General features: G+C 37.6%; 1 protein-coding gene across 1 annotated transcript in view; it reads left to right on the forward strand.

The window, feature by feature from the left end:
• CEP128 (centrosomal protein 128) overlaps positions 1-24,552 on the forward strand; it is a 445,779-nt gene that overhangs the window by 402,525 nt on the left and 18,702 nt on the right. Inside the window, exons 22-24 of the mRNA XM_067030654.1 lie at positions 9,229-9,321; positions 17,420-17,497; positions 20,948-21,061. Of these exons, the coding sequence (XP_066886755.1) occupies positions 9,229-9,321; positions 17,420-17,497; positions 20,948-21,061 (285 nt within the window). The remainder of the gene's footprint in view (positions 1-9,228; positions 9,322-17,419; positions 17,498-20,947; positions 21,062-24,552) is intronic.

Below are 24,552 nucleotides of genomic sequence, written 5' to 3' on the forward strand. Positions count from 1 at the left end.
AACCTTAACGAATTGTCCAATTTACAAACTAGTATTTCTGGCAACCATTTAAAGAGTTTAAAAAACAAATATGTTGTTTTGTAAATCAGTATACTGAGCAAATTGGCTATTCAATCAGTTTTCTTTTGACTAAGATATGTAAATTACCTGCCTCACTCATCTCTCTTCTTGTTTCTCCTCTTTTCTACTTTTGTGTTAGTTCCCCCCTCTGTGACATCACACTCATTTCTCCACTCATTTCTTTCATTCATTTCTCTATTCAACAAATGACCACAAACTAACCCATGTAAAGGACTGAGTATAAAGCATGGTTTATCTTGCAAAGCAGCATAGGACAAGTACTTCATGAACTACCAGACTTCATATCAGACTCCACAGAAGTGGTTTACAAAGGCTCCCAGGAAGGAGAAATTAGGTACTAAAGGATGAACAGGATCTGAGAGGTGATGATAAAAGGCAAAGAGTTTTTCAGGGGTGGTTTAATCTTTATTATACCATCAGGGTCATTTGGACCCAATCTTGGTCTATTAATTTCTTTTGGTAAGGGCTGATTTTTTAAAAATTCTTTCTTTTCTTTTTAAATTTTTAGTTCTTACGAAGAGCAAAGAAAAATTTTCCTCACTTTTAAGATAGAAAAAATTCATTCTGTGTTGCAAACACCATGAGTCTATTGAAGCCTATTATAAATCTGAGATGTATAATGAATCTTGGTGATCTTATTTTCTTGAAACATTTTCCTATTTCATCATCCTAGAAATTATTTTATTGGTACTTGTCAGTTGTTCCCAAATATGCTAGAAGAGACCAAAATCATATGAAGATGGAGGGATAAGGGGATCACACAGAAGGATGTTGCAATAAGTGACCTAAATCATCACTGTTACATAACATTTCAATTTTCTTATTGTGTTGTCCAAAGTGTATCAAGAACTGAAGAGTCTGAGAATTTTACCCTTCTCACCAGTTACCAAGTTAGCCTGCCATACTTTTATGGATGCTGGAAAAAGACATGAGACAAAGGACTTTATTAGTCACAGCACAGCTGGCCCCATGAGCTGCATGTTTGTGTCATTTCCCTTTGCCTCCCAAGTTCCTCAGGGGCAATATGGAGCCGGGTCCGGGTGGGCGTTGCACATGCAGTGAATTTGTGTTATAGCTGAGGAACCCTGAACTTATGTAACCCCAATCTTATAAAGGGAGCTACAAGAAATTCTACCGAACCTTTGCCTAAGAGGAAGATGGTGTATTTCCAAGTCTGTTTGCTATACAAACATTCTTGAAAAGCTATCCTGGGATAAAAGCCATCATAAGACATGTAGCAATGCCACGGAGAAGTACCTTCCATCAAAATATTGTATTATCTTTCAAGAAGTTTTATAGTCTTTTTCTTTATTATTATTACTTTCATTGGATGCAGGTTGATAATTCAGAATTTCTCATTTTCTCCCATAATGACAAAGAGAAGGAAACTGACAGAGGAAGACATTTCATACTTATTAGATGAATCAGAAGATAAATATAAAGAGACAGACAGTGGCATTCTAGATACTAATGATGATGGTGAAATTGATTGTATAAGCAAAAGTCAGATTATGAGTCTTCAAATTATAATATTGTAGATGAATTTTTTGCAAATTCAGAAATCAATGAATGAACAATCTATTTCTGAGGACAAAGAAGAAATAGGGTGCTCTCTTCCAGTTACTTATTCAACAAGAAGGACTTCATCATGCAATATTTGGCAACAAGAACCTGGAGCAATGCATTTGCTGAAAGAATGTGTGACAGTACTCTTTCATCTTTAGTTATGTTTATGCACCATAATTTACTTCATATGGTTCATAAATGGGCAAACTCTGAAAGCAGGTTGTATAAAAATATGATTGAAAGGAAAAGATAATATAGAAATGAAAATTTTTGTTGGACTGACCATTCTAATTTATACTTACAAATCTAAAAAATGAAAAAAAAATCTGCAATTCTGTAGTAAAGTAGACTGCATTATCAATTTTTTAAAAATTAGAAGAAGGGCTTCCCTGGTGGCACAGTAGTTAAGAATCTGCCTGCCAGTGCAGGGGACACAGGTTCAAGCCCTGGTCTGGGAAGATCCCACATGCCGCAGAGCAACTAAGCCCGTGCGCCACAACTACTGAGCCTGCACCCTAGAGCCCATAAGCCACAACTACTGAGCCAACATGTGTGCAGCTAGAGCCCGTGCTCCACAGCAAGAGAAGCCACCACAATGAGAAGCCTGCGCACCGCAACAAAGAGTAGCACCCGCTTACGACAGCTAGAGAAAGCCTGTGCACAACAATGAAGACCCAACGCAGCCACAAATAAATAAATAAATAAATTTATATTTAAAAAAAATTAGAAGCTGTCACATTTTTAGAGGTATTGTGTTTTGAAGAAGCAAGTGCGAGAGAACAAGCCAGAAGTAATGATAAAATAGAACTCATTAGAAATATATTTGACATTTCTAATCAGTATTTACAAGATGGGTATTTTCCAGAATCATGGATGACAGTTATTCAGTAGTCTGTTGCATACATACCTTCTAAATCAAGAGAATATATAACATGCTTAACTTCTTACTAATATTTCTAATGACATTTTTTTTTACTAACTCTTTATAGTCTTTAAGTTATTTATCAAGTAGCTAAAATATTTTTTTAAAACTTCACCCGTTGGGGACTTCCTGGATGGCACAGTGGTTAAGAATCAGCCTGCCGATTCCGGGGGCACGGGTTTGACCCCTGGTTTAGGAAGATCCCACATGCTGCAGAGCAACTAAGCCTGTGCACTACAACTACTGAGCCTGCACTCTACAGCTCATGAGCTGCAACTACTGAGCCCACACACCACAACTACTGAAGCCCGTGTGCTCTAGGGCCCACATGCCACAATTACTGAGCCCGCGTGCTGCAAGTACTGTGCCAAGAACCCGTGCTGTGCAACAAGAGAAGGCTCCGCAACAAGAGAAGCCACCGCAATGAGAAGCCCGTGGACCGCAGCGAAGAGTAGACCCCACTCACCGCAACTAGAGAAAGCCTGTGAACAGCAACGAAGACCCAACGCAACCAAAAAATAAGTTAAATTAAATTAAATTAAATTTTTTAAAAAATCTTTAAAAAAAAAATAAAAGAAACTTCACCCGTTGGACCTGAATAGTAAATGGTGATGACTAATTATTACCGATACACTCAAGATTAAGCAAAAGTATGTTGTTGTGTTCCAGGATCTGGGAACAAACTGCCATTCTGTATTCCCATCTCCTTGTTTCTTTGTCTTCTGTTTGCTTGTTTGTTTTTGTTATGAATGAATCTCCTGTAGTTCCCACAGTGTTCAAATTGCAACTGACTTCAAGCAGTATTACCTATTACCATAAATTTGATAGACCCAGTTTTCATTATCAATAGGCATCTTGTTTGCATCCCAGAAAGTTCCTTTAAAGCACTGGATTCCCTCTAAGTTTAAGAGGAAGAGACCATATATATATTTAAAGTTTGAGCTCTGCATGACTGTGATATGTACCTATATCTGTACCTTCTTAGAAATAATATAGAGCAAAGCTCTTACCTTTGGCCTCCAACTAAAGTTGGGTGGGAGGGAAGGAAGGACAGGGAAAGCAATATTATATAATACTTCAGATTTACTCTTCCTAACTGGTATTCCTCATGGGTATCATGTCCTAGAATATCTCAAGAAAATTTAGGGAGCAGGAGTCCTCAAAGAAAAAGTGGAGTACCTGTCTCATGTAATTGGTGTTACTGTTGCAACTTCATTATATAGAGTGTATCCCAGAACTCCTGACACACCCATATTCACTTGACAGGATATGGAATTATTCCCTAATCAAATATAAATTATCTAATCTTTCACATTAGCAAATTTTAAAAATATTGTTGCATATATGTAGTTACTGGATGACTGATAAGCAATTATAGCACCAAATTCAATAAATATTTATTGAGTAGCTATTATGTATTAACACCATAGATTTAAAAAATAGTAAGTAAGGCTTAATCCCTATACTTAAAATTTTCCAATTTAATGGGAAAAGGCAGTTAACAAAAACTTATAAATATTTCTCTCTATTGCCCTAATAACTTATTTTCATTCAGGAACCAAAAGAATATGCTTGAACTAACTCTAGTCAACTTTAGCAGAATGAAGTCTGATGTAGTGATGTTATAGTTTGATTTGTACATAGTAGGTACTTAGTAAATGCTGTTGGATAAAGGGAAGGCCAGATGTCCTATCCAGTTTCTGGATAATAAATGCTGTGAAATCCTGACTAATTTCCAAAGTATTGCATGTTTTCTAAGTTTTTATAAAATACTTTAAATGTCCAAAGTCATGTGGTTTTGGCTACTTGGGGGGGTTTGTCGGTTGATTTTTGTTTAGTTTCTTTTTTTTTTTTTTTTTTTTTAATGTGTCTAGTAAGGGCTACAGAACTCGTTCATTTTAGTTGAGTATGTTAAAAAAGAAGTGGGGGAAGGGAGACTAAGTTCAAAATTTCAAATTGTTTTGGCAAAACCAACTCCTTTTCATACTAACCACCAGGCCACAAAGCTTCATTGTTGTCCAGTTGAATGAATACATGGCTTTCATTTGGAAAAAAGAAAAAAACCTTTCTAGCAATTGAAGTTTCAGGAAGACGATTGTTTGTGGCAAATGTCAGATGAATTTGTTCATCAAATAATATTGTCAGTTGTATAATGCCCAGTGGCTTTCATGGTCCATCTTTCTCAGCCAGGGCTTACAAATTCAGAAACTAGATGAATTTTTTTAAAAATATATACTTTTGCTCACATATACTTCATCTATCCTCTCTTGCCCTTCTGTTGAGCCATTCAGGACATACCTTAACAGAGCCTCTCAAACATACTTAGAATCCACCTTTAACATTACTTGTTTAGGTGGGCTGTCTTCCAAAATGTATTGCTATAACTTCAAATTACTGGTGCTTTGAACTAAGTATGGCCTTAAGAGATAGTTCAGTTGAATTTTTCAATAGTTTTGAAGGATTCTAGATAGTCTCTGCTTCTGTCTGCTTTGGCAGCAGTCGGCCAGGGAAATGCTTTGTACAGGATCCAAAAGAGTGTTTCTAAGTGTTCAAAAAAGGATTAATTATGAAAGCAAACTTTAAAAGCATAGTCAGAGTTGGTCTCAGTTATTTTTGAATTAAGTCTCAAAGCCACAATGATAAAAATAAAATACCTTTTGCCTGATTTCTATTTAGATCTCATCTGCCTGTCACCAGAAACTCATCCATATACAGGCAGATGAACTGTTCACATACTCAGCACCCAAGTGCTGTGTGCAGCTGGGGGTGGGGGGGGTAACAGAAAATGATTCATTTGTTTTATCGTTCCTTTTTAGAACACAGGACAACTCTTTAAAAGAAAATAACCTTTTACTTTGAGAACTGAGAAGATTAATTATGTTCACCTCACCAAGGAGCTTTTAAGTAAATTAGCCTGGACCCTACCTCAGCCAGAACAATTATCATTCTTTATCAGTGTTCCATATCAGGACCCTCTGTTCCATGTTAAATATGGAAGAGGCATATGTGATTGCCTACTTCGTATCTTGAGGGCTTGGGGCAAGGGCTTTGCAGTGTTCAGGGAAATGATTAGCATTTCTCAGTATCTGCCCTGGGACCAGTGTCTTCGTGGCCTCAAGTGGCCAAGCCCCTGTCAGCTCATCCACAGGAGACAGTTTGCTGTTCACATCCCACATTTCCTTATTAGGACCTTATTAGGTCCACAAAAGATTTTATTCTCATCTTCCTCTCTTTTCCTCTGTCTGGACCATTCAACTCAACTTTACTGTCCCTCGTTTTCTTCCATTGGTTTATTTATTTATTTAATTTTGAGTGTTTAAAAACATTCACTGTCCCTCAAAGTCAGGTTGTAAATTGTACTGTTAGAAAACAATGTGTGCTACATATATGTTTCTACAACATTTATAAGTTCTAAATGAGTATTTATTGATCTTTGCGTTGAGAAGGTTTTTTGTTGTTGTTTTTTTCCCCCCATAAAACTAAAATCTATTGTGTATAGTAGTAAGTACTCAGCCCTGGAAATTAAGGAAGAATATAGTCCTGCCTTTAAGAAATTTGCTGTCTACTGAAAGGGACAAACAGGAAGCAATTAGACAGGTGATAGGAGGCATGTGTGTGCATGGGAAGCGCTGAGGACGGGTACCCAACACACACTTTAGGAGAGATGTTCACAGAATAATAACTGGTATTATCGTTGTAACAATAGCTAGTGTTTATTGAGTGCTTACTACTGCCCTTCCCCATTCTGAGTACTTTACATATGTTAATTTTTATTTATTTATTTATTTTTGCGGTTCGCGGGCCTCTCACTGTTGTGGCCTCTCCCGTTGCAGAGCACAGGCTCCGGATGCGCAGGTTCAGCGGCCATGGCTCACGGGCCCAGCCGCTCCGCGGCATGTGGGATCTTCCCAGACCGGGGCACGAACCCGTGTCCCCTGCATCAGCAGGCAGACTCTCAACCACTGCGCCACCAGGGAAGCCCATGTTAATATATTTGATCCTTAAAATAGTTCTACGCTATGGGTGTTATTATCATTCCTATTTATAGGTGAAGAAACTGAGTCCCAGTGCAGAAGGCTCAGGAACTTCCGTAGGCACACATGGCCAGTAGGAAACTAAATCAGGGTTTTAGCTCGGACCACTCAAGAGGCCATGATTTTAACTGCCATGTTAGAGGAGGTAGTAACCAAGCCAAGTCTTGCAGGACAGTCAGTGGGCTAATTTAAGCAGCGTGTAGAGGGTATTCCAGACAGATGGGCCTTCACGTTGTTGACTGCAGAAAACAAACAAAACAAACAAACAAAAAAGCACAACCTAAAACTCGAGAATTATGTTTTCTTTGGTAATCTTACTGAGGACTATATTATCGGGATATAGCCTCTCAGATAGCTCTGAGGAACTGTTTCAAAGAGGTAAGGAAGGAGCCAAGATATATAGGAGTTTTTGCTGGGGAAAAAAAAAAAGAAAAAGTCAAACATCGAAAGATTGCTGCTACTCACAAAAAACAGACATTTCAAGTTAATGATTTTAGTGTTTTTCTATGTATGGGAAGACGAATGAGTCCAGGTTCATTGAAATTATTGCTTAGATATGCATCTTAACTACCTAGGGCCAGTATCCTGTTTATCTCCATCCTGAATTCCCCTCAGGGCACATCATTGGAGGTGGCTGCATTGGCTGGTGGATTGCTGGCAGGCTACATTTGTTGTTTACCAGAATGGCAGCAACATTTGTTTGGTCCACAGTGTGCAAAAGTCATGATGGCACAGAAACTTTGACAGAAGCAAAAATATGGAATAACATTTATGGTAATAGAACCAGAAGCTAATTAGCAGCATCTAGATGAGGGCAAAACTGTAAAATCTTTTTTCTGTTTTAATTTTTTTTAATTAGGACAGTTATAAAATGAAAAAAAAAAAAAAAAGAAAAGCAAGTTCTTTGTCTGCTTTTGGAAGTATCTGTTCGAAAAATACAAAATGACAAATACTTGGAGTTAGTAATTTGATAGGGCAAATACCCAAGATGACAGAAATATCTTTCTTCCTGTTTTCCTTATGCAATCATTAACTTTGCTTTCTGCCACAGAAGAATGAAGGTTTTTCCACCCCACAGGTGTTCTTGAATAAATAGTAATCCCTAAATGGTTTTCTCCTTATTTTACTTTCTCTTTATAGAAAGCCATTTTTCTTACTCTTTCCAACCTTTCAAGCTCCCAACCTACTCTGGGAAGAAGTTAAAGCTACAGCAGACTAAATCTAGAGCCAGAAGGGCTCTTAAGAGATTTTTAGATCCTTCTTTCCCATTTTCCTGATTTGGAAACTGAGATCCATGAGTTAAATCATTTTCCCAGGTTCATATAACTGGTAATGGCAAACCTGAGATATAATTTTTTATCTCCTGATTGCTACTCAGTGATCTTTTCCACAGTACCTTGCTGCCTCAAATATATCTTGATGTCCTTAAACAGAAGGCTACCACAAATAAAAGTATTATCTGAGTAATCTAAATAACCTGTCATTATCAGAGAAACTATTTTGTGGACATTTAAGACATTTTCAGAAGTTTATGGTCAGAATGACTATTCTTGAGATGTAAGAGTATTTGGGGTAAATCAAGAGCTTTAGGTGTGGCACCATTGCCCTTCTGGGGATTCAGTACATTCTCCCAATAAATTTCTCAGGGAACTCCACCCAGATGGCACCCCTGACATGGGTCTCAGAGTTTCCACTGCTCAGCAGGTCCCCAACCTGGGAGCAAGATGCCTTGCCCCCTTCTCACAACACTCCCAAACTCCACCCATTCTTCCCTTGCTTGGGGCTCAGAGGCCAGCAGTCTGAAAACAGCATCAGAGGTTCTTTTAGAGCGTGTCACTCCTCTGCGGAAAACCCTCAGAAGACCTTCTGTCTCATTCAGAATTAAATACACTTACTTCACTGTGGCCTAAAGGCTCTGTAAGATCTTACCAAAGACAGCTTCAGCCTCATCTTTGGCCCTTCCTCAGCTCACCTGTAGAACAGTGTCTGCTATAGAGTAGGTGTTTAGTAAATGCTTGCAGATTGACCAAATGGATAAACCCCTCCCCTTCATTGAGTAAGATGCGTTCGTTCACTCAAGAAGCAGTTACTGGATACCTTTTCCGTGGAAACACCGGGTGGACTGTGGGTACAGTGCAGAGCAAAGACAGACATTCCCCACCTGGAGGATGCTTACTGCCCAGTGTCAACACAAGCATTAATTAAATAACTGCACAAATAAGTGTAACACTGGTACTCTAATACTTGTTGCAAAGGAGAGGCTCATGACTTAACTGAGAGCTTATTTGATAGAAATCAGTGAAGGCATGGGTGCCTTCCCTGAGGAAGTGATGAAAGATAATAAAAATTAACCAGTTCACTTAAGATTTATACATTTCATTACAAATTAATGTAAATTTTACATTAAACATAGTCAAGTGGAATTAATGGTATGCATGCTGAAGTCTTTAGGGTAAAGTTTACTAATGTACACAGTTTACTTTGTAATGCATCCAAAAAATAAGTTGGGTTAATGGATAGACGTGGGGATGGATAGATAAATATGTGATAAAGCAAATATAACAAAATGTTAATAGTAGAATTTAGGTGGTGGGTATTTGTGTGATCTCCGTAAATTTCTTTCAGATTTCCTGTATGCTTGAAAATGCTCATAATGTTGGGGGGAAAAGTTTTAACCAGATAAGGAGACTGCAGGGAACATTCTCCACCGAGGGCACAGTATGTACAAAAGCAATTTGTGTGCCATTACATTTCTATTACTTTTATGTTTTGGATGATGTCTGTAGAACAGTAATGTATTTCTAAATATTGGATATACCTTTAATTAAGTTTGCCTTGTTTCTGCTTTGTACTCTGTTGACTAATTTTTATTAGTAATTTTAGATTGTAAAATTTAGATTGTCACTGACCTCCTTTTCTCCATTTGAGAATCCTTGAGCTGACAGTACTTCACAGAATCAGGTTTTTTTTTAATACTATTTGGAAAGTACTTGACAGTTCTCAATGTACTTTCACATTCACTCTTACTCGATAATCACGGTTACTCTATGAGCATGGGATAATAAAGACCATCATTATTTATCCCCATCTTGCAAATAAAAGACTGAAGCTTAGAAGGGCAGGGGAAAGTGATACTCTCCAAACCACACAATACAATTAATGTTGCTGGAACTGTGCAGCTCCACAAATGAGACAGGCTGACTTCTGGTTCAGCATCCCTTCCACCTCACCACTGTCCTCCATCAGCCAGCTTGAAACACGTGACTGGGACCAGTAAATCCCACAAACATAGTTTCTTTATCTGCCACCATAAGCAGAAATTGCTAAACTCTGTCTCTTTCAGCAAACACTTGCTTATACTGTTTGCCCGTTATTAACATGCAAATCACATTTTGGGGGCAAAAGTTCTTAAATTTTTTTCCTTTGTTGAGTACATTTAGTTTTCAATTTTAAGAAATGAAGTGATTTCACAGAAATTAAAGCGTGGATCTCAAGACCCTCCTCCTTATAAACTGGTTGTAAGGGCCAACTTCGTTATCTAGCATACAGAGAACACTAAACTAGTCCTTTTTATTCTTTATGTGTTATTTTTCCTTTATATCAGGAAAAATATTTAAAGAGGGGATCTCAAGGGGAAGAGATATGTTTCTTTATTCCTTCTGTCTTCCTTTATCCTTCAACTCATTCTTGGTGTTCTCTTATTGAAAAAAAAAAATCCCCAAATTAAGCTTATAATAAGATCATGGGTTGACTATAACTCAATTTGGTTACATCTAGAAACAAGAAAGCAATAATCTGGAATGACAGATTCTGTAGGTTTTTGATAGTTCTTCACTGAAAAAAGTTACTGTGAATGAGAGTTGGAAAACACCTAGAAAGCCTTCTTTTTTTTTTTTTTTTGCGGTATGCGGGCCTCTCACTGCTGCGGCCTCTCCCGTTGCGGAGCACAGGCTCCGGACGCACAGGCCTAGCGGCCATGGCTCACGGGCCTAGCCGCTCCGCGGCATGTGGGATCCTCCCGGACCAGGGCACGAACCCGTGTCTCCTGCATCGGCAGGAGGACTCTCAACCACTGCGCCACCAGGGAAGCCCTAGAAAGCCTTCTTTATTCAAATTTTCTAGTGAAGATATTCTACCTATTCTCAAATTTCATAAATTTGTGTTTTTTAAAGGAAATCTTCTACCACGTTTGATTTAGAATGGTATTATATGAAGACAAATAGAATTTGTTATTGACCAAAGTTCTGGATTTTAGATCAAATAGAGTCACTGATGCCATAATGCCACATTAACTGGTGTCTTTTTTGCTTGTCTTTTTAACAAGCCTTGTGTACCCTCCTACCCTGAGATACATGTAAACACTTCTAAGTGGCTGTCTGATTTTTAAAACTCTCTTAAAGTGAAGCCAAATCCGGCCTCGGTACCCTGACACCAAATTCAATCTTGGAGACAAGAGTTCTGGGTGAAGTAGAAAAGAACAGCTTTACTGCTTTGCCAGGCAAAGGGGCCACAGCAGGCTTGTGCCTCAAAAACTGTGTGTCTCAACATGGAGGCGATAGTGAGAAGTTTCATGGTAATGGTTCAGAGGGTGTGATCAGCTCGCAGACACTCTTCTGATTGGTTGCTGGTGAGGTAAGTGGGAGTTAACATCGTCAGCCTTCTAGTTCCAACCCGTCTGGGGTCTGCCTGCTTGAGAGCAGCATACCATTAATTTCTCCCACCTTGTGAGGCTTTCAGTATCTGCAGAACAGCTCAGATATTGTTATATACGTATATCCCTTAATGGGGAACCAGGACCCTGCCTCGAGGCTGCATTTTTGTTTCTCTTGACTGTTCCTCCCTTGTCTCCACATCCCCTCCCTTCCCTAATTAGCAACTGTTTGAACCTTCTCTCTGGAACTCAGGCAAGGTCATGGAGGCTGAATGAAGCCTATTTCCTGTTATCGAGACATGGGGCACACAGAAAGGCTTTTGTGCCCAGGAGCCCCACAGGGTCCTGCTCGGTATCAAAAGTACACAATCTAGAAATAGAGGACTCCTCTGATATTCCAAGAAATCCACACAACTTTGAGCTCTGAGGCTCTTTGAAGGATGTGTGTCTACGAAATGACTTTGCCAGCCCAGTCTCTGCTACTTTTTCACTTGGTTCCAGCAAGTGGCTTATACAGTTTGGATGAAAAGAGGACCCTATGAAGCCAATATAGCTGTGCTGGACCTAGTCACCTCAAGTGAAAAGGCAGACAGTCTCTCTTTTTCATGATCTCACTCTTCCTCTCCTTCAAACTTGTTTACTCAGGTCCTTTTACCATCTTTCAGCCATTTGTCAAAAACGTTTTGAAGTGGATCTCTTTCCAAATGAAGTGGAATTGCATTTTTGAACCCAAATAAACTGCTTCATAACCTCATGTATTTAATATCTATATAGTGCCAAAAATGCACACACATTTTTAAAATAAAAATATAGACACCATATCCTTTATTTATCATCCAAACCTCAAAACATATGATTTCAATAGCACTATAAGAAAATGGTGGTTGTTATATGTTAATAAGAAAATAACATGTACATTTTTACAAAGAAAAGTATATTCTGTTTCGTAAGCTTTCTCTACAGGAGACAGGAATCTAAGAATTGCAGTGAAGCCCCTTCTAATTCCTAATAGCAGCTACTTATGTTGTCATACTATATTATTCAATTTCCCTCAAGTCTGAAGCAAAGGAACACCTAAAGAAAAATATACTGTGGACCAGTACAAACTGTTCAACCCCATAGCAGTTTGGTGTGTGTTGAAGATTTTGGAATAGTAAAATTGCCAGCTGATTCATTGCCCCTTCCAACAGACATCTAAACACACCTGTAGGTACAAAAGCCGTAAGTCCTAACAGACAGGATTTCTGAATTTCACTGTTGTTTCCGCCACTGGATCTTGCCCTTAGTCTAGAGAAAATAAATGAAATAGCAAACTTTTGCTTCTAGGTTTTTCATACAGAGACCAAGATTCAATGGGTTGATTAGAACATGGTAACTCTGCTTTTGTCTTTATGTGGCCAACATTTGTTGAAGCACCTCTTGTGGACAGATAGTGTGCTATCCTAGTGCTAAATGTTACAAAAAAAGAAAAGGGGGTATTATTATCAGAAAACTCAATCTCATACCTAACATCCTCTAATCCACAGAAATACTGTCCTGACCCCTTGTGTGTGTATATATATTGGATGCATGGTCTTGAGCCCAGACCCTTCAAGCACTGGCAAGATGAAATTCTTCCTGGGTTCATCTTAAGACTTCTTTTTCCAGAAACAAGCTCATCAAGGACATATCTTCAAAATTCTAGCTGCTAAGAGTTGATAGCTAACAAGGGATTAGGAATTTACCTAAAGCATGCACTATTACAGCTACTGGTTGCTGTCCTTTTCAATTGGTGATTTGCCATGAAAATATTTATATAATAACACTGACATTTCTGCGTTCAGACTGCTTGGGTTTGCATACCAGTTTTGCCACCACATGACTGTGAGGAAGTTATTTACACTTTGGTCCTCAGTTGTCTCATCTGTAAAATGGGGATAACCTTAGTATCTACATTATACAGTGGAATGAGGATTAAGAATTGTATTCAGAATTGAATTACATTTTTATAGTTAGTCTTTCATTGTCCTAGTAAACAAGATTAGGAGTAATTGATCATTTGCTTCCTAGGCCAGTGGAAGTCCAGCTCCTTAAGCCTCTGAGATAAAGCAAGTACTATAATCAGTGTATTGTATCAGTTCTTTATGAAATGGAATCTTAATTGTGAATTTCTCTGTTTTCAAATTAGATATGAAGTTTATTATCTTGTAACATTTTCAAAAGAGAAACACTCTTTAAACCCCTATGTAAATGTCCAATTTAGTTCTTCTAGAAAATTGATTTAAGAAAATTAAAGACAGGTTAATCACCTGTCATTTCCTGGTGCCATTATTCATAAACTTGAGAAATTGTTCCCTTAATTCTACCAGTGGAGACTTATATGTGCCCTTTAATGCATTCGACCATGTAAGTCAGAAGTAATTAATCACCTTAAAAAATAAAAAGTTTCCCTGATTCTGCATGAGATATTTTGCCCTAGGAACTAGCATGCTATAGGTCCTCATGGCACCTTTAAAATCCAAGCAACTTCCCTATTTAGACTTCCCATCTGCTATTAGTTCTTGTCTCTCTAGCACAGTTAGCTTTTGGGGAAAAGTGAACTTGAAATGCCATGTAATGTGACAAGGCTCTAAGCACAGAATCCTAGCCAGTCTCACATTAAAAAACAAAAAAACGGAGTTTGAACGTGCATATGCATACTTTTAAGTCTATATGACAACGTGGTAGGTTTAAGCATGCTAACATGCATATAGAGGGAGAGAAGGCCAGAAAATAAATGTACTCCCCAAATACCACTTAATCATGAAATTATGAGACCTGAGGTGACTGCAGGCCTGAACTCATTATCTTCATTACTTTATGTCTTATTGTTGCAGATGCCTTAGAAATCTCAGCATCTGTACATGTAATTTCCTTAAAATAAATGCAATTAACTTTTTTCTTTGTATAATTCTTTACATATGCATATTCTCCCTCCAGTAAATTAAAAGTTCCTGCAGAAGAGAAAGTGTGCCATCTACGTCTTCTGGATCTTTCTGTGGTATCTAGATATACATTTGGTGTTACTTAACTGACTAGAATATAAGGATGAAGAGAAGGACATGTGTACCAGAAAGTATTTCTGATATTGAGAAACAATCCATAAATGGAATATAAAATAATCACAACTACAATAGATGAAGAGAAAGTATAAAGATGTTAATGGAGACGCGGGGGGTTAGGGGAGGGAAGTAGAAAATAACCGGTTAAGAAAGAAGAAGCCAAGCAAATTTTTAAGGTTGAAGTTTTACTCAAAAAAAAGTAGCCATTTGAATATGTACCCCCAAAACATAATCAAATAAAATAAACCAGTATGTGTAAACATGCTAGGAACAAACCTTTTTAATGCATCACCTGATCGATTGAAAATTTTAAGCAAAAATATTTTCATAACCTGCTAGCTTTACAGTAGGGAAAGAGATCATTTGCTTATTTTAAGATCAAAATGAGTATAACATATTTAACCCAGGTTCAGAGGGTCACTTATGAATGAAAGAAATTATGGGATGAATAAAAAGGAAATAAAGTTTTAAAACTACAAGTTGTACTGAAACCATTGTTTATGAAGAAGATTTTATCCAATGCGTAGAATTTTGCTTTAAAGTCACCATGGCATTGATTTGGATTTTACTATTCAAGGGCCAATATAATTCTTGAGGAAAGCTATAATTTTACTATTTAAATGAATATAGCATATATGGTGACTAAAACTACTAGTTCTCCTAAATCTACACATTAGGGCCTATGTTAAGAAACATGTCATTTCTTTAATTGAAGTATAGTTGATTTACAATGTTGTGTTAATTTCTGCTGTATAGCAGTGACTCAGTTATACATATATATACACATTCTTTTTTATATTCTTTTCCATTATGGTATATCTCAGGATACTGAATATAGTTCCCTGTGCTATACAGTAGGACCTTGTTGTTTATCCATTCTATGTATAAATAGTTTGCAACTACTGACCCCGACTTCCCAGTTCATCCCTCCCCAACCCCCACCCCATTCCCGCAACCCCCGGCAACCACAAGCCTGTTCTCTATGTCTCTGAGTCTGTCTCTAAGAAACATGTTATTTTGATTAATCTTTCCTATTCATGAAATAATTAAATAAAGCTATTTAAAATGCATGGCAGTTTGAGTTGAGCACATGCCACAAAAAAGACTAACAATGTAAGTGTTAAGCGGAAGGAACAAAATACTTGGAAGGAACAAAATACTAAGTCTTTTAAATGGAACTCAAAAAGGAAGTTTAAGTGGAACTTGAAAAGTTATGAATGTGAAGAAACAGCATGTACAACTTCCAATTTCAAAATAGCCAAAGTAAGGATGTTTCTACTACTCTCTCAAAAATCACATTAGAAGAATACAAATATGAAGAGATAGAACCAGTGGTTTACATGTTGACAACTAGAAGACATCTATAACGCCAAGTCAAAGAACATCGAAAGAAAATGGGTAAAATGCCTCATAACAGAGGTGAAACCCAAATGTCTGTCAAGGGGATAGCTATGGAAAGCAAATTTTATTCACCCTGTAGAATTTCTGAAAGGCTTTTGAGCTAGTGGTACCCTTTTATTGCAGAAGGAGAGGGTGGAAATGAGTACATTGAAAGTGTCTTCAGGGAAGAGTTAGACCCTCCACTGTCTGTCTCCATCCCTGCTCCTCCACAAACCCTGCAGGAGATATAAGGCTATGCTCTGGAGAAGCTCTGGATGGGAGGTGAAGAAGAAAACAGCATTAGGGTGAGATAGGGATAGGAAGAGTAAACGAAAGGGAGTATACCAGATGATGAGAACACTAGTTCCTAACCAATGCTAGTTCCAAAAAAATTGAACTCCCCTGAGAAAAAACCCCTGACACACATATAATTTGGAGCCTCCTCCCACCAAAAAAAAAAAGAAAAAAAAAGCCACTTAACCACCTGATTAACCTATTATTAAATTACATAATTCTCAGGTATTATTTGCAATAAATTCTATGCTATGCATTGGTAGCTAACAAACCATGAAATCTTATGGCTTAGCACCATAAAAGTTGATTTTTTCACTCACATTAAGTCCAATATGGTGGGCAGCTCTCCTCTATCCCGTAGCTCTGCCATCCGGAATATGTGGCCTCCAGGGTCCTTATGGCAGGGTCTGAGGTGGAAAAGGGAACACACAGACTCTTAACTGTCTCAGTCCAGAAGTGACACATGTCACTTTCACTCATAATCTATCATGCAGAACTGTTCACGTGGGAGATGTAGGGGAGTGCGTGGAATAGTGGGTGGTCACTAACTTCTTGACAGCTCTGTGCAAACTTATGTCCAGGTTCTTGCAGGACACTCTCTCCCCATGCACAGCCCTCGGGTTTATTTTTTATTTCATTGAATAATTACAATTCGTTTTAAATGTAAAAGCTAATATCTGTGTGCCTACCCTTGAGACAGGACTAAGAATACAGAGGTGTATATGGTACAGCCTCTGGTCTCAAGGTTATTCTACCATTTAACCTCTTAGTTCAACATTTGCTTTGAAATAATTTTCAGAGCATTCCCTCTTAGTGGTTATATCAGTACGTGTAAATCAGTGACTAGCTAATCAAAGACTGTAGAAGTTATTGATTTGTAATCAACAGGACCTTGTGTGCCTGTCACACATATTTAATTTCAGATTATTTCTTCCAAGTCTTTTGAGAACTACTTTTTTCCTTTTTAACTAAAATAATTGTTGAGAGCTCTTTTCTTCTGTATAACGGCAACATGTGAGGATCTCTAATATGCTCCATAGATAAGTAACTGCAAATTCATCTATTTCTCAGTATTACCTTATGATTTATTTCTGATGTTCACTGAAGCAGGTTTGTAAATTAATATGAAATTCTCTATAGAAAGTTTGATAGTATATCTGTTGCAAGCAGTTATCTAGGAGGGGCTTTATATTCAAATCAGTCTTGCAAATGCATCTCATATTCTTCTTGAAAAAATTTTTTCTGATTTAGAAAGATACATTTATCTTAGACATACTATTTGTTATTTGACTCTCTAAATCTACAGCTTGAACTGCTTATACCAATGGTACAACTGATTTTTAGTACTTGGATTCTGAAAGTATTAATCAATTTCTCATAATGTTTGCTTGCCTTGTGTTTTCTTTTCTAGAGTACCCGAGTGGCCTTAGACCATCTGGAGTCTGTGCCTGAGAAACTGAGCCTACTAGAAGATTTCAGAGGCTTCAGAGTGAGAAAGAGTTGGCTTTTCTCTTTCAGTATTTTTATCTGAGTGAGAACACTTGACATCTTCCTGATGTGCAAAGAAAATTGTAGGGAGGGAGGAAAGACCAAAAACCATTGGGGCCTCTTAACACTCAATCTTATCAGAGCTTAGTGACATTTCTGAAGCCAGCAATGAAAAAAATGGAACTTACATATTAGCACAATATAGGAAAATAGAGGCTTTTACCCTATTACCAGAAGCTCATTTGGCCCCCTAAAGCTTTAACTGTAATTTAGAAAAACCTAAGAATTAAAAGGAATTACACATTCCTTTTAATTCTTTTAAAAGAATTAAATGACATTTTTGATAAACAATTTTAATTTATGAATTATATTCTTTTTTTAAATTCTAAATTTCCAGAGTACTGTTTGTCTTAGAGATACAGTAATGCACAGGTTATCCCTGTACTACAATATATGAATTCAGATCCACATAGAATTTTAGACTTTATATCCAGTGTTATTTATTGATAGAACTCTAACCACAAAGGATTTTATTATCAAGCCAGTTAATTACATGTCAGAATTTACCTACTGTAAATATTACCCTGCCACCCAGTACTGTCAGACAAGGTCCAGGCCAGACAGCACATGTCCCCGTAGGGATGCATATGTAATGGAGAGTTTTAGTGATTTGTAATTTCTTGACGCTGTATGAACAAAGATGAGAGTTTCTCTTTGAAAACCATTTAACTGTTTATTTCACGTTAGCTTTAAAATATAACCTATATAGATTCTGCTTAACTCTAACATATTATTTGAGGATATAGTGAGTAAGAAATATAACCAGATCATGCCATGTTGATTTATTAGAGGTACTGATATGATGTAACTTTCAAGGTCTACACTATCTTAAAACTTCATTAAGTGTATTTTGCAAGTTCGGTAACTAAACATTTTTGAGTGGGATCTAGGGTTGAGCTGACACATCTAGAAATCTAGAATATCACTTACAGAATAAAACCAAGTGCTTCTAGTATATTTTACTAAAGTTTTAATTCTTTCTCATGATTTAATTGCATATTTGCAGTCTAAATCTCTATCAAAGAATTATGAAACCAGTGTTCAAGAAGATGTAATTTCTTTTCACCCTTATATGACCCGATGTGGAAAGCAGACAATACGTTACACCCATGTCCTTTCCAAGTTTTTCTTCTTTAGCTAATAGAAGTTATCTAAGTGAATGAAGGGTTGGCACCAGAAGTTATTAGAAACAAGTGGCATTTGCCATTGAAAAACTAATGCCTGTCTTATACCAGCATAAAAAAAATAAAGTTTAACCTCCAGTGACAGCTCATTTTTCCCCCAGTGGTCTACATTAAACAGAATGTTCATAAGGGTAATTTAAAAGTTGTGTTCTCTACTATTGCCAAAAATTTTTTTATTATTTTTCATCTTATAGGCTAGTGATTATCTACAAATCTAGCTTATATGTGCGCACACTCACATAGGAAGGTGCCTATATAGTGAAATTTTTAGGGACAGTGTTTTTCAAAATTCAGAATTGTACTTTCCAGTATTAGTCATTAAAATTGAAACCTTTACCTTTAAAAGGGAAAGGAGTTCGTTAGCAAGTATTATACACTGCTATGTGGCAGGCAGTAGCTAAGTACTTTACATTTCTTCAAATCCTCAGAGACACCCTATACCTTGGCATTATTTTCCCCCATTTTACAGCTCAGGAAACTGAGGTTGGGGGTATGTAAATTAGAGAAATCTATGATCTACTTCTCCGTGTTTACAGCAAAGCCCATCTGCTTTGCCCTGCTGCCAGTAGCTTGAAACCCATTCTGTATGTACTCTAAAGCCATCTGTATGATTAAAAAGAGGTCATGTAATCAATTTAATGAAAACAACTAAACATAGCCATAAATAAAAATACGTGAAGCCTTTAGGTTATTAGACATAGATTATATTTTTCAAAACCCCTAAAACTTTCTAAAATTCAGTACACTGTTAAGAAGAGTTCAAAGACTTAAGTTCTGGTCTATGCTTATGCACCAGACAGAATCACTTAATATCTCAGGGAACATTTCCTCATCCATAAACTATGAGACTTGACCAATATTATCTCTGTTGCTCCTCCTCACACCGGCATCACTAGCATGTATGTGAAAATGCATTTCACGTATTTTCTTGGCAATAGTGTAGTCTACGACTCTTAAGAATGAATACATGGCTTCCCTGGTGGCGCAGTGGTTGAGAGTCCGCCTGCCGATGCAGGGGACGCGGGTTCGTGCCCCGGTCCGGGAAGATCCCACATGCAGCGGAGCGGCTGGGCCCATGAGCCATGGCCGCTGAGCCTGCGCGTCCGGAGCCTGTGCTCCGCAACGGGAGAGGCCACAACAGTGAGAGGCCCGCATAACGCAAAAAAAAAAAAAAAAAAAAAAAAAAGAATGAATACAAACCTCAACTTATTTAGATGGTCTTGACTTTTTTCTTATTTAAAGGTGTCATGGTCTCTCTCTCTCATTTTTTTTTCCCCTTTTTGAAAGAAGCGATTCAACTCCACAATTCTACATTTAAACATTACATATTTGATATGGAGGAGAGGGAATAGCATTGGGTTCGAAGCCCAGCCTGCCACAAATTGCCTAGCCTTGGACAGGTCATTCTTAACTTACCTGGGCTGTAACTTTTTTTTTTTTAAATAAAAATGAGAACTTTGGAATTCTAATACCCCTTCCAGTTTGAACATTCAAAAAGTCTTTGGGGTTATTTGGTGAACTAAATCCCATAGATGATTTTTCTGACATATGAAAATCAGTTGCCCTAATTATATTCTAATTTCTCCTTAATTCATAATAGAAATGGCTAAATAACTGTCTGTGGTGACTTATTTGCTGTGTTCTATCCTCTCTACCCAGAATGAAGGAAAAATAGAAAGGAAGGAAGGCAGGCCCTGGAAATCTTTTCTGTCTTAATTTATTACCTGAACTTTTTTATGCTTTTGAGGGCAGATGAGCTATCCTTAGGTTTAAAAATCTACGTGATGTAATAGTTAAAAGTCAGAATGTTGAACAAAGAGAATATTTTGATGCCAGGTACTGTTCCAAGGGATAGTATATAACATCCAAAAGTGGCATGGTATCATTAAGTTCCATCTTTGGACAACTCACTGTTATTGAAACCTTTTTCCCTTCCTTCAACTAAAAGAAGGAAGTGATTTCAGATTGGCATGGGGACTAGCAGTGAAAAGAAATGCAAATAACCAATGTGGGACCCTGTTTTTATTTTTATGATAGCATCCAAAGTGATCGTTTTCTTCTTTATCCTTGGGAACCTATGATTCCTCTATATATCTCTCTAAATGGCTATAATGATTAATCATCTACATATCAAAACTTTCTTATTTTAATTTCAAGCACTGGTTTTTCTTTCATCTACCAGTTTAGACCCTTTGTTGTTTTTGCAGGGTTCGCGCAGTTTATCTGACAGAATTGACGGGAGATATTCTGAGTACAGAGTTCACAGAGAGTCTCTTCAGCAGCGCCTGGATGATACCAAGTACAGAATCCAAAGCTTCAAAGTAATGCCCTTTATATACACTTTCAGTCTTTGGGCGTTATTCATGTTTATGGCTACAGCTTTCTAAGCAGCTGCTGCAGGTTTTGTGTAAGGGTACTACTTATAAAAGAAATTTCTCGATGTAGGAGATAGATTTTCAATTCTGTAGAAGTAGAGAATAAAAATCCAAAGACTGTGCTTATAACTTTTTACCTGAGAACTCATCTTTAAGTTTATGCCATTGTTGCTTAATATGTTGTTTGTCTATGGGAATTGATGCTGCTTAAGAAATCCTGAGCCAGGAAACCTCTGGTCTCTTGATTGGTCAGAGGCTTAGTGTGGATGGTGGCCCCCCTCAATATGTAAGTTCAACTACTCTTGGTGCTGAAGTCCCCAGGAGGTGAAGTAACATAGAGTATTTCATAGCGTTGGCATTTATAGTCATTCCTTTCCTAAGAATAAGAACTCCATATTACTTCTTCAGCCTGTGGTTCACTAGCGTGGAACCAACATAGGAGACTGGGAAGATCTGACCATATTGACAAAAAGCCTCCCATTCCCCAGAGTCTGTCCAAGATCCATGTGGGGCATGGGTGACTTTAAACTCATTTGACCCTGAACAGTTAGTAGCCTAGAGCAGGGCTTCTTTTTTTTTTTTTTTTTTAACATCTTTATTGGAGTATAATTGTTTTACAATAGTGTGTTAGTTTTTCCTTTACAACAAACTGAATCAGTTATACATATACATATGTTCCCATATCTCTTCCCTCTTGCATCACCCTTAGAGCAGGGCTTCTCAACCCCAGCGTTAGTGACATTTGTGCCAGGTAATTCTTCGCTGTAGAGGCTGTCCTATGCATTGTAGGATGTTTAGCAGCATCCCTAAGAAGCCACTTACTAGATACCAGTAGCATTCCCCATCCCAAGTCGTGGCATCTAAATGTGTCTCCAGATATTGCCAAACAGCCCCTAGAGCAGCGGTCCCCAAACTTTTTGGCACCAGGGACCAGTTTCGTGGAAGGCAGTTTTTCCACGGACAGGGCAGGGGATGTGGGGGGAGTGAGGGATGGTTCAGGCCGTAATGCGAGCGATGGGGAACAGCAAATGAAGCTTCACTCGCTCGCCAGCCGCTCCCCTCCTGCTGTGCGGCCCGGTTCCTAACAGACCATGGACGGGTACCAGTCCACAGCCCAGGGGGTGGGGACTCCTGCCTTAGAGGGCAAAATTGCCCCCCATCGAGAACACTGACCTAGAGAGAATCCATCTATATTCTAATGTACACTCCAAGTCGATTTAGAACATAAAAAAAAACTAAAGGTTCTTTTGGCTTTTTTATATTCTTACAAACTTCAATATATATGAATATTCATTACACTGTATATATTCACTTATTTTAGCCAAATATAATTATTTTTAAGATGCTTCTTGCCTCCTCTGAATGTAATTGGATAGAATGCTCAGTGGATATAAAGACAGTATTCATTTACATAAGTCCTCCCTAGCATGCTTAAAATGAGCACTTCACTTCTCCATCTCAAACAAAAATTTAACACAATCATGCCATGTTACTTATACCCTTATTGTAAAGAGGGCATCCTGTGGCTTTGTGCTTTTTTACTTTTGCTTTGTATATTGGTATTATTTACTATAGTAGTGACCTTGTTGCCTCATATGGTGAATTTTAAATTGTCTTCCAACATTTTCATCAGGTCCCATATACTCAAGCATTCCTCCACCACGGAGAGGAGTGCCACTAACTTTAAACAGAAGTGAAAGGCTTAGGTAACAAGAGCTAATAATAATGACGACTCATTATTGAGCATATATTAGAACAAACTACATAAAATTGCTCTTTTTGTATGTGTCTCATGCTTTATGTGCATTACCTCATTTAATCCTCACAGCAACCCTGTGAGTTGGCACCATTATTTTTCCTTTTTTTACCATTGAAGAAAACAAAGTTATAGAGCAGTTAAGTGGTTGAATCAGGGTTCAAACCTAAATGTGCCTGGCTTCAAGAATCTATATCCTTGAGCACCAGGCTATTATAGTATAAATTTGTACCTGATATTCCTTAATTGTTTTAGAAGTCACCAAATGTAGGGACTGTATCTTTAATAAATAAAAGTCAGTTGTCTCCAAAAGTACATAAACACATGATATGCCTCTTAATTCAACAGAGGTCTGGATGTAAATGAAGCATTTAAAACATTATTTCCCAATACAGTTAGATCCAGTATTAGGTAAGTCAGTGCTGTCTAGTGGCACCCAAATTGCTATAAATCAGTGCAATTTCCATAACAGCATATGTCAAAGCTATGAATGTTTAACACATTCAGCAAGTAATCTCATTGGAGTTCTCCTTAAAATTACATTTGCAGCTGAAGAGGAAATCAAGCCTGGTTTGTGAGGCCAACACTTAGCAAAATGAGAGATAAGGTTGAAAATTTTACAAATAGGCAGTACAAATATAAGGAAGAGCCACAAAGCACATTTTGTGGTGACATTGTCCCACATTAATATTAAACATCTTACAATGTTAATCCATTTTACTGATGAATATGTAGGTTACTATCATGTGTAGCAGATGTCTGGCCTGAAATAATGTAGTGATCTAACGCAAAACTCATGAGACTATCACATCTTTTGTAGTCATTGTTGAGAAAAATGTGAGAGTGCATTTTTGTGAATTGTAGATACCAATGATCATTTGCTTATATGCTTTTTTTTTTTGCTTATATGCTTTTTATGAAAATAAGTTATTTATCAAGAATGAGAGGGGAGGCATGGATAATCAGAAAAGCTACCTCCGATTAACTGTTGACATCTTGAAGAAAATAATAAGAGGCATTGAGACTCTTTCTATCAAGGGATAAGGTGTCCCATTTACTACATCAGTTTCATAAGATGTTATTTCAGCAGCTCTTAACTTCTGTCGTATTTTGCTAGGACAGAGTTCAAAGAAAAGGCTCTTGAGTTCACTGGTTCTACTATAAACTGTGGTTCCAGGAAATCAGTTAGTGTAGGATTCAGCTTAATGCAACAGACATAGACTATACAGATACTATATTGCAAAAGCACTGCACTACCTGTTGGATGCGGAAGTGTCAGGATGTATAAACATGCAGAAGGCGTGGTCTTCAAGTAGGGAATAGTAATCTAGTCATCTTAATCCTTGTAGATAATTCTTGCACAGTTGTTTTAGAGCACAGTTTGGCAAACTACCACCATGGGCCAAATCTTGCCTGCTGACTGCTTTTGTAAGTAAAGTTTTATTGGAATACAGCCACATTTATTTATTCACATATTGTCTGTGACTGCTTTCATACTCAGTGGCAGAGTTGAGTAGTTGCAACAGAAACTGTATGGCCCACAAAACCTAATATGTTTACCGCAAAACAAACAAACAAACAAACAAACACAAAAACCTAATATGTTTATTATCAAGCCCTGTACGGGAAAAGTTTGCCAATTCCTGGTCTAGAGAAAGGAGAAATTGCCAATCTACTCTTA

Source organism: Kogia breviceps, chromosome 3 (assembly GCF_026419965.1).
Source record: "Kogia breviceps isolate mKogBre1 chromosome 3, mKogBre1 haplotype 1, whole genome shotgun sequence".
NCBI lineage: Eukaryota > Metazoa > Chordata > Mammalia > Artiodactyla > Physeteridae > Kogia > Kogia breviceps.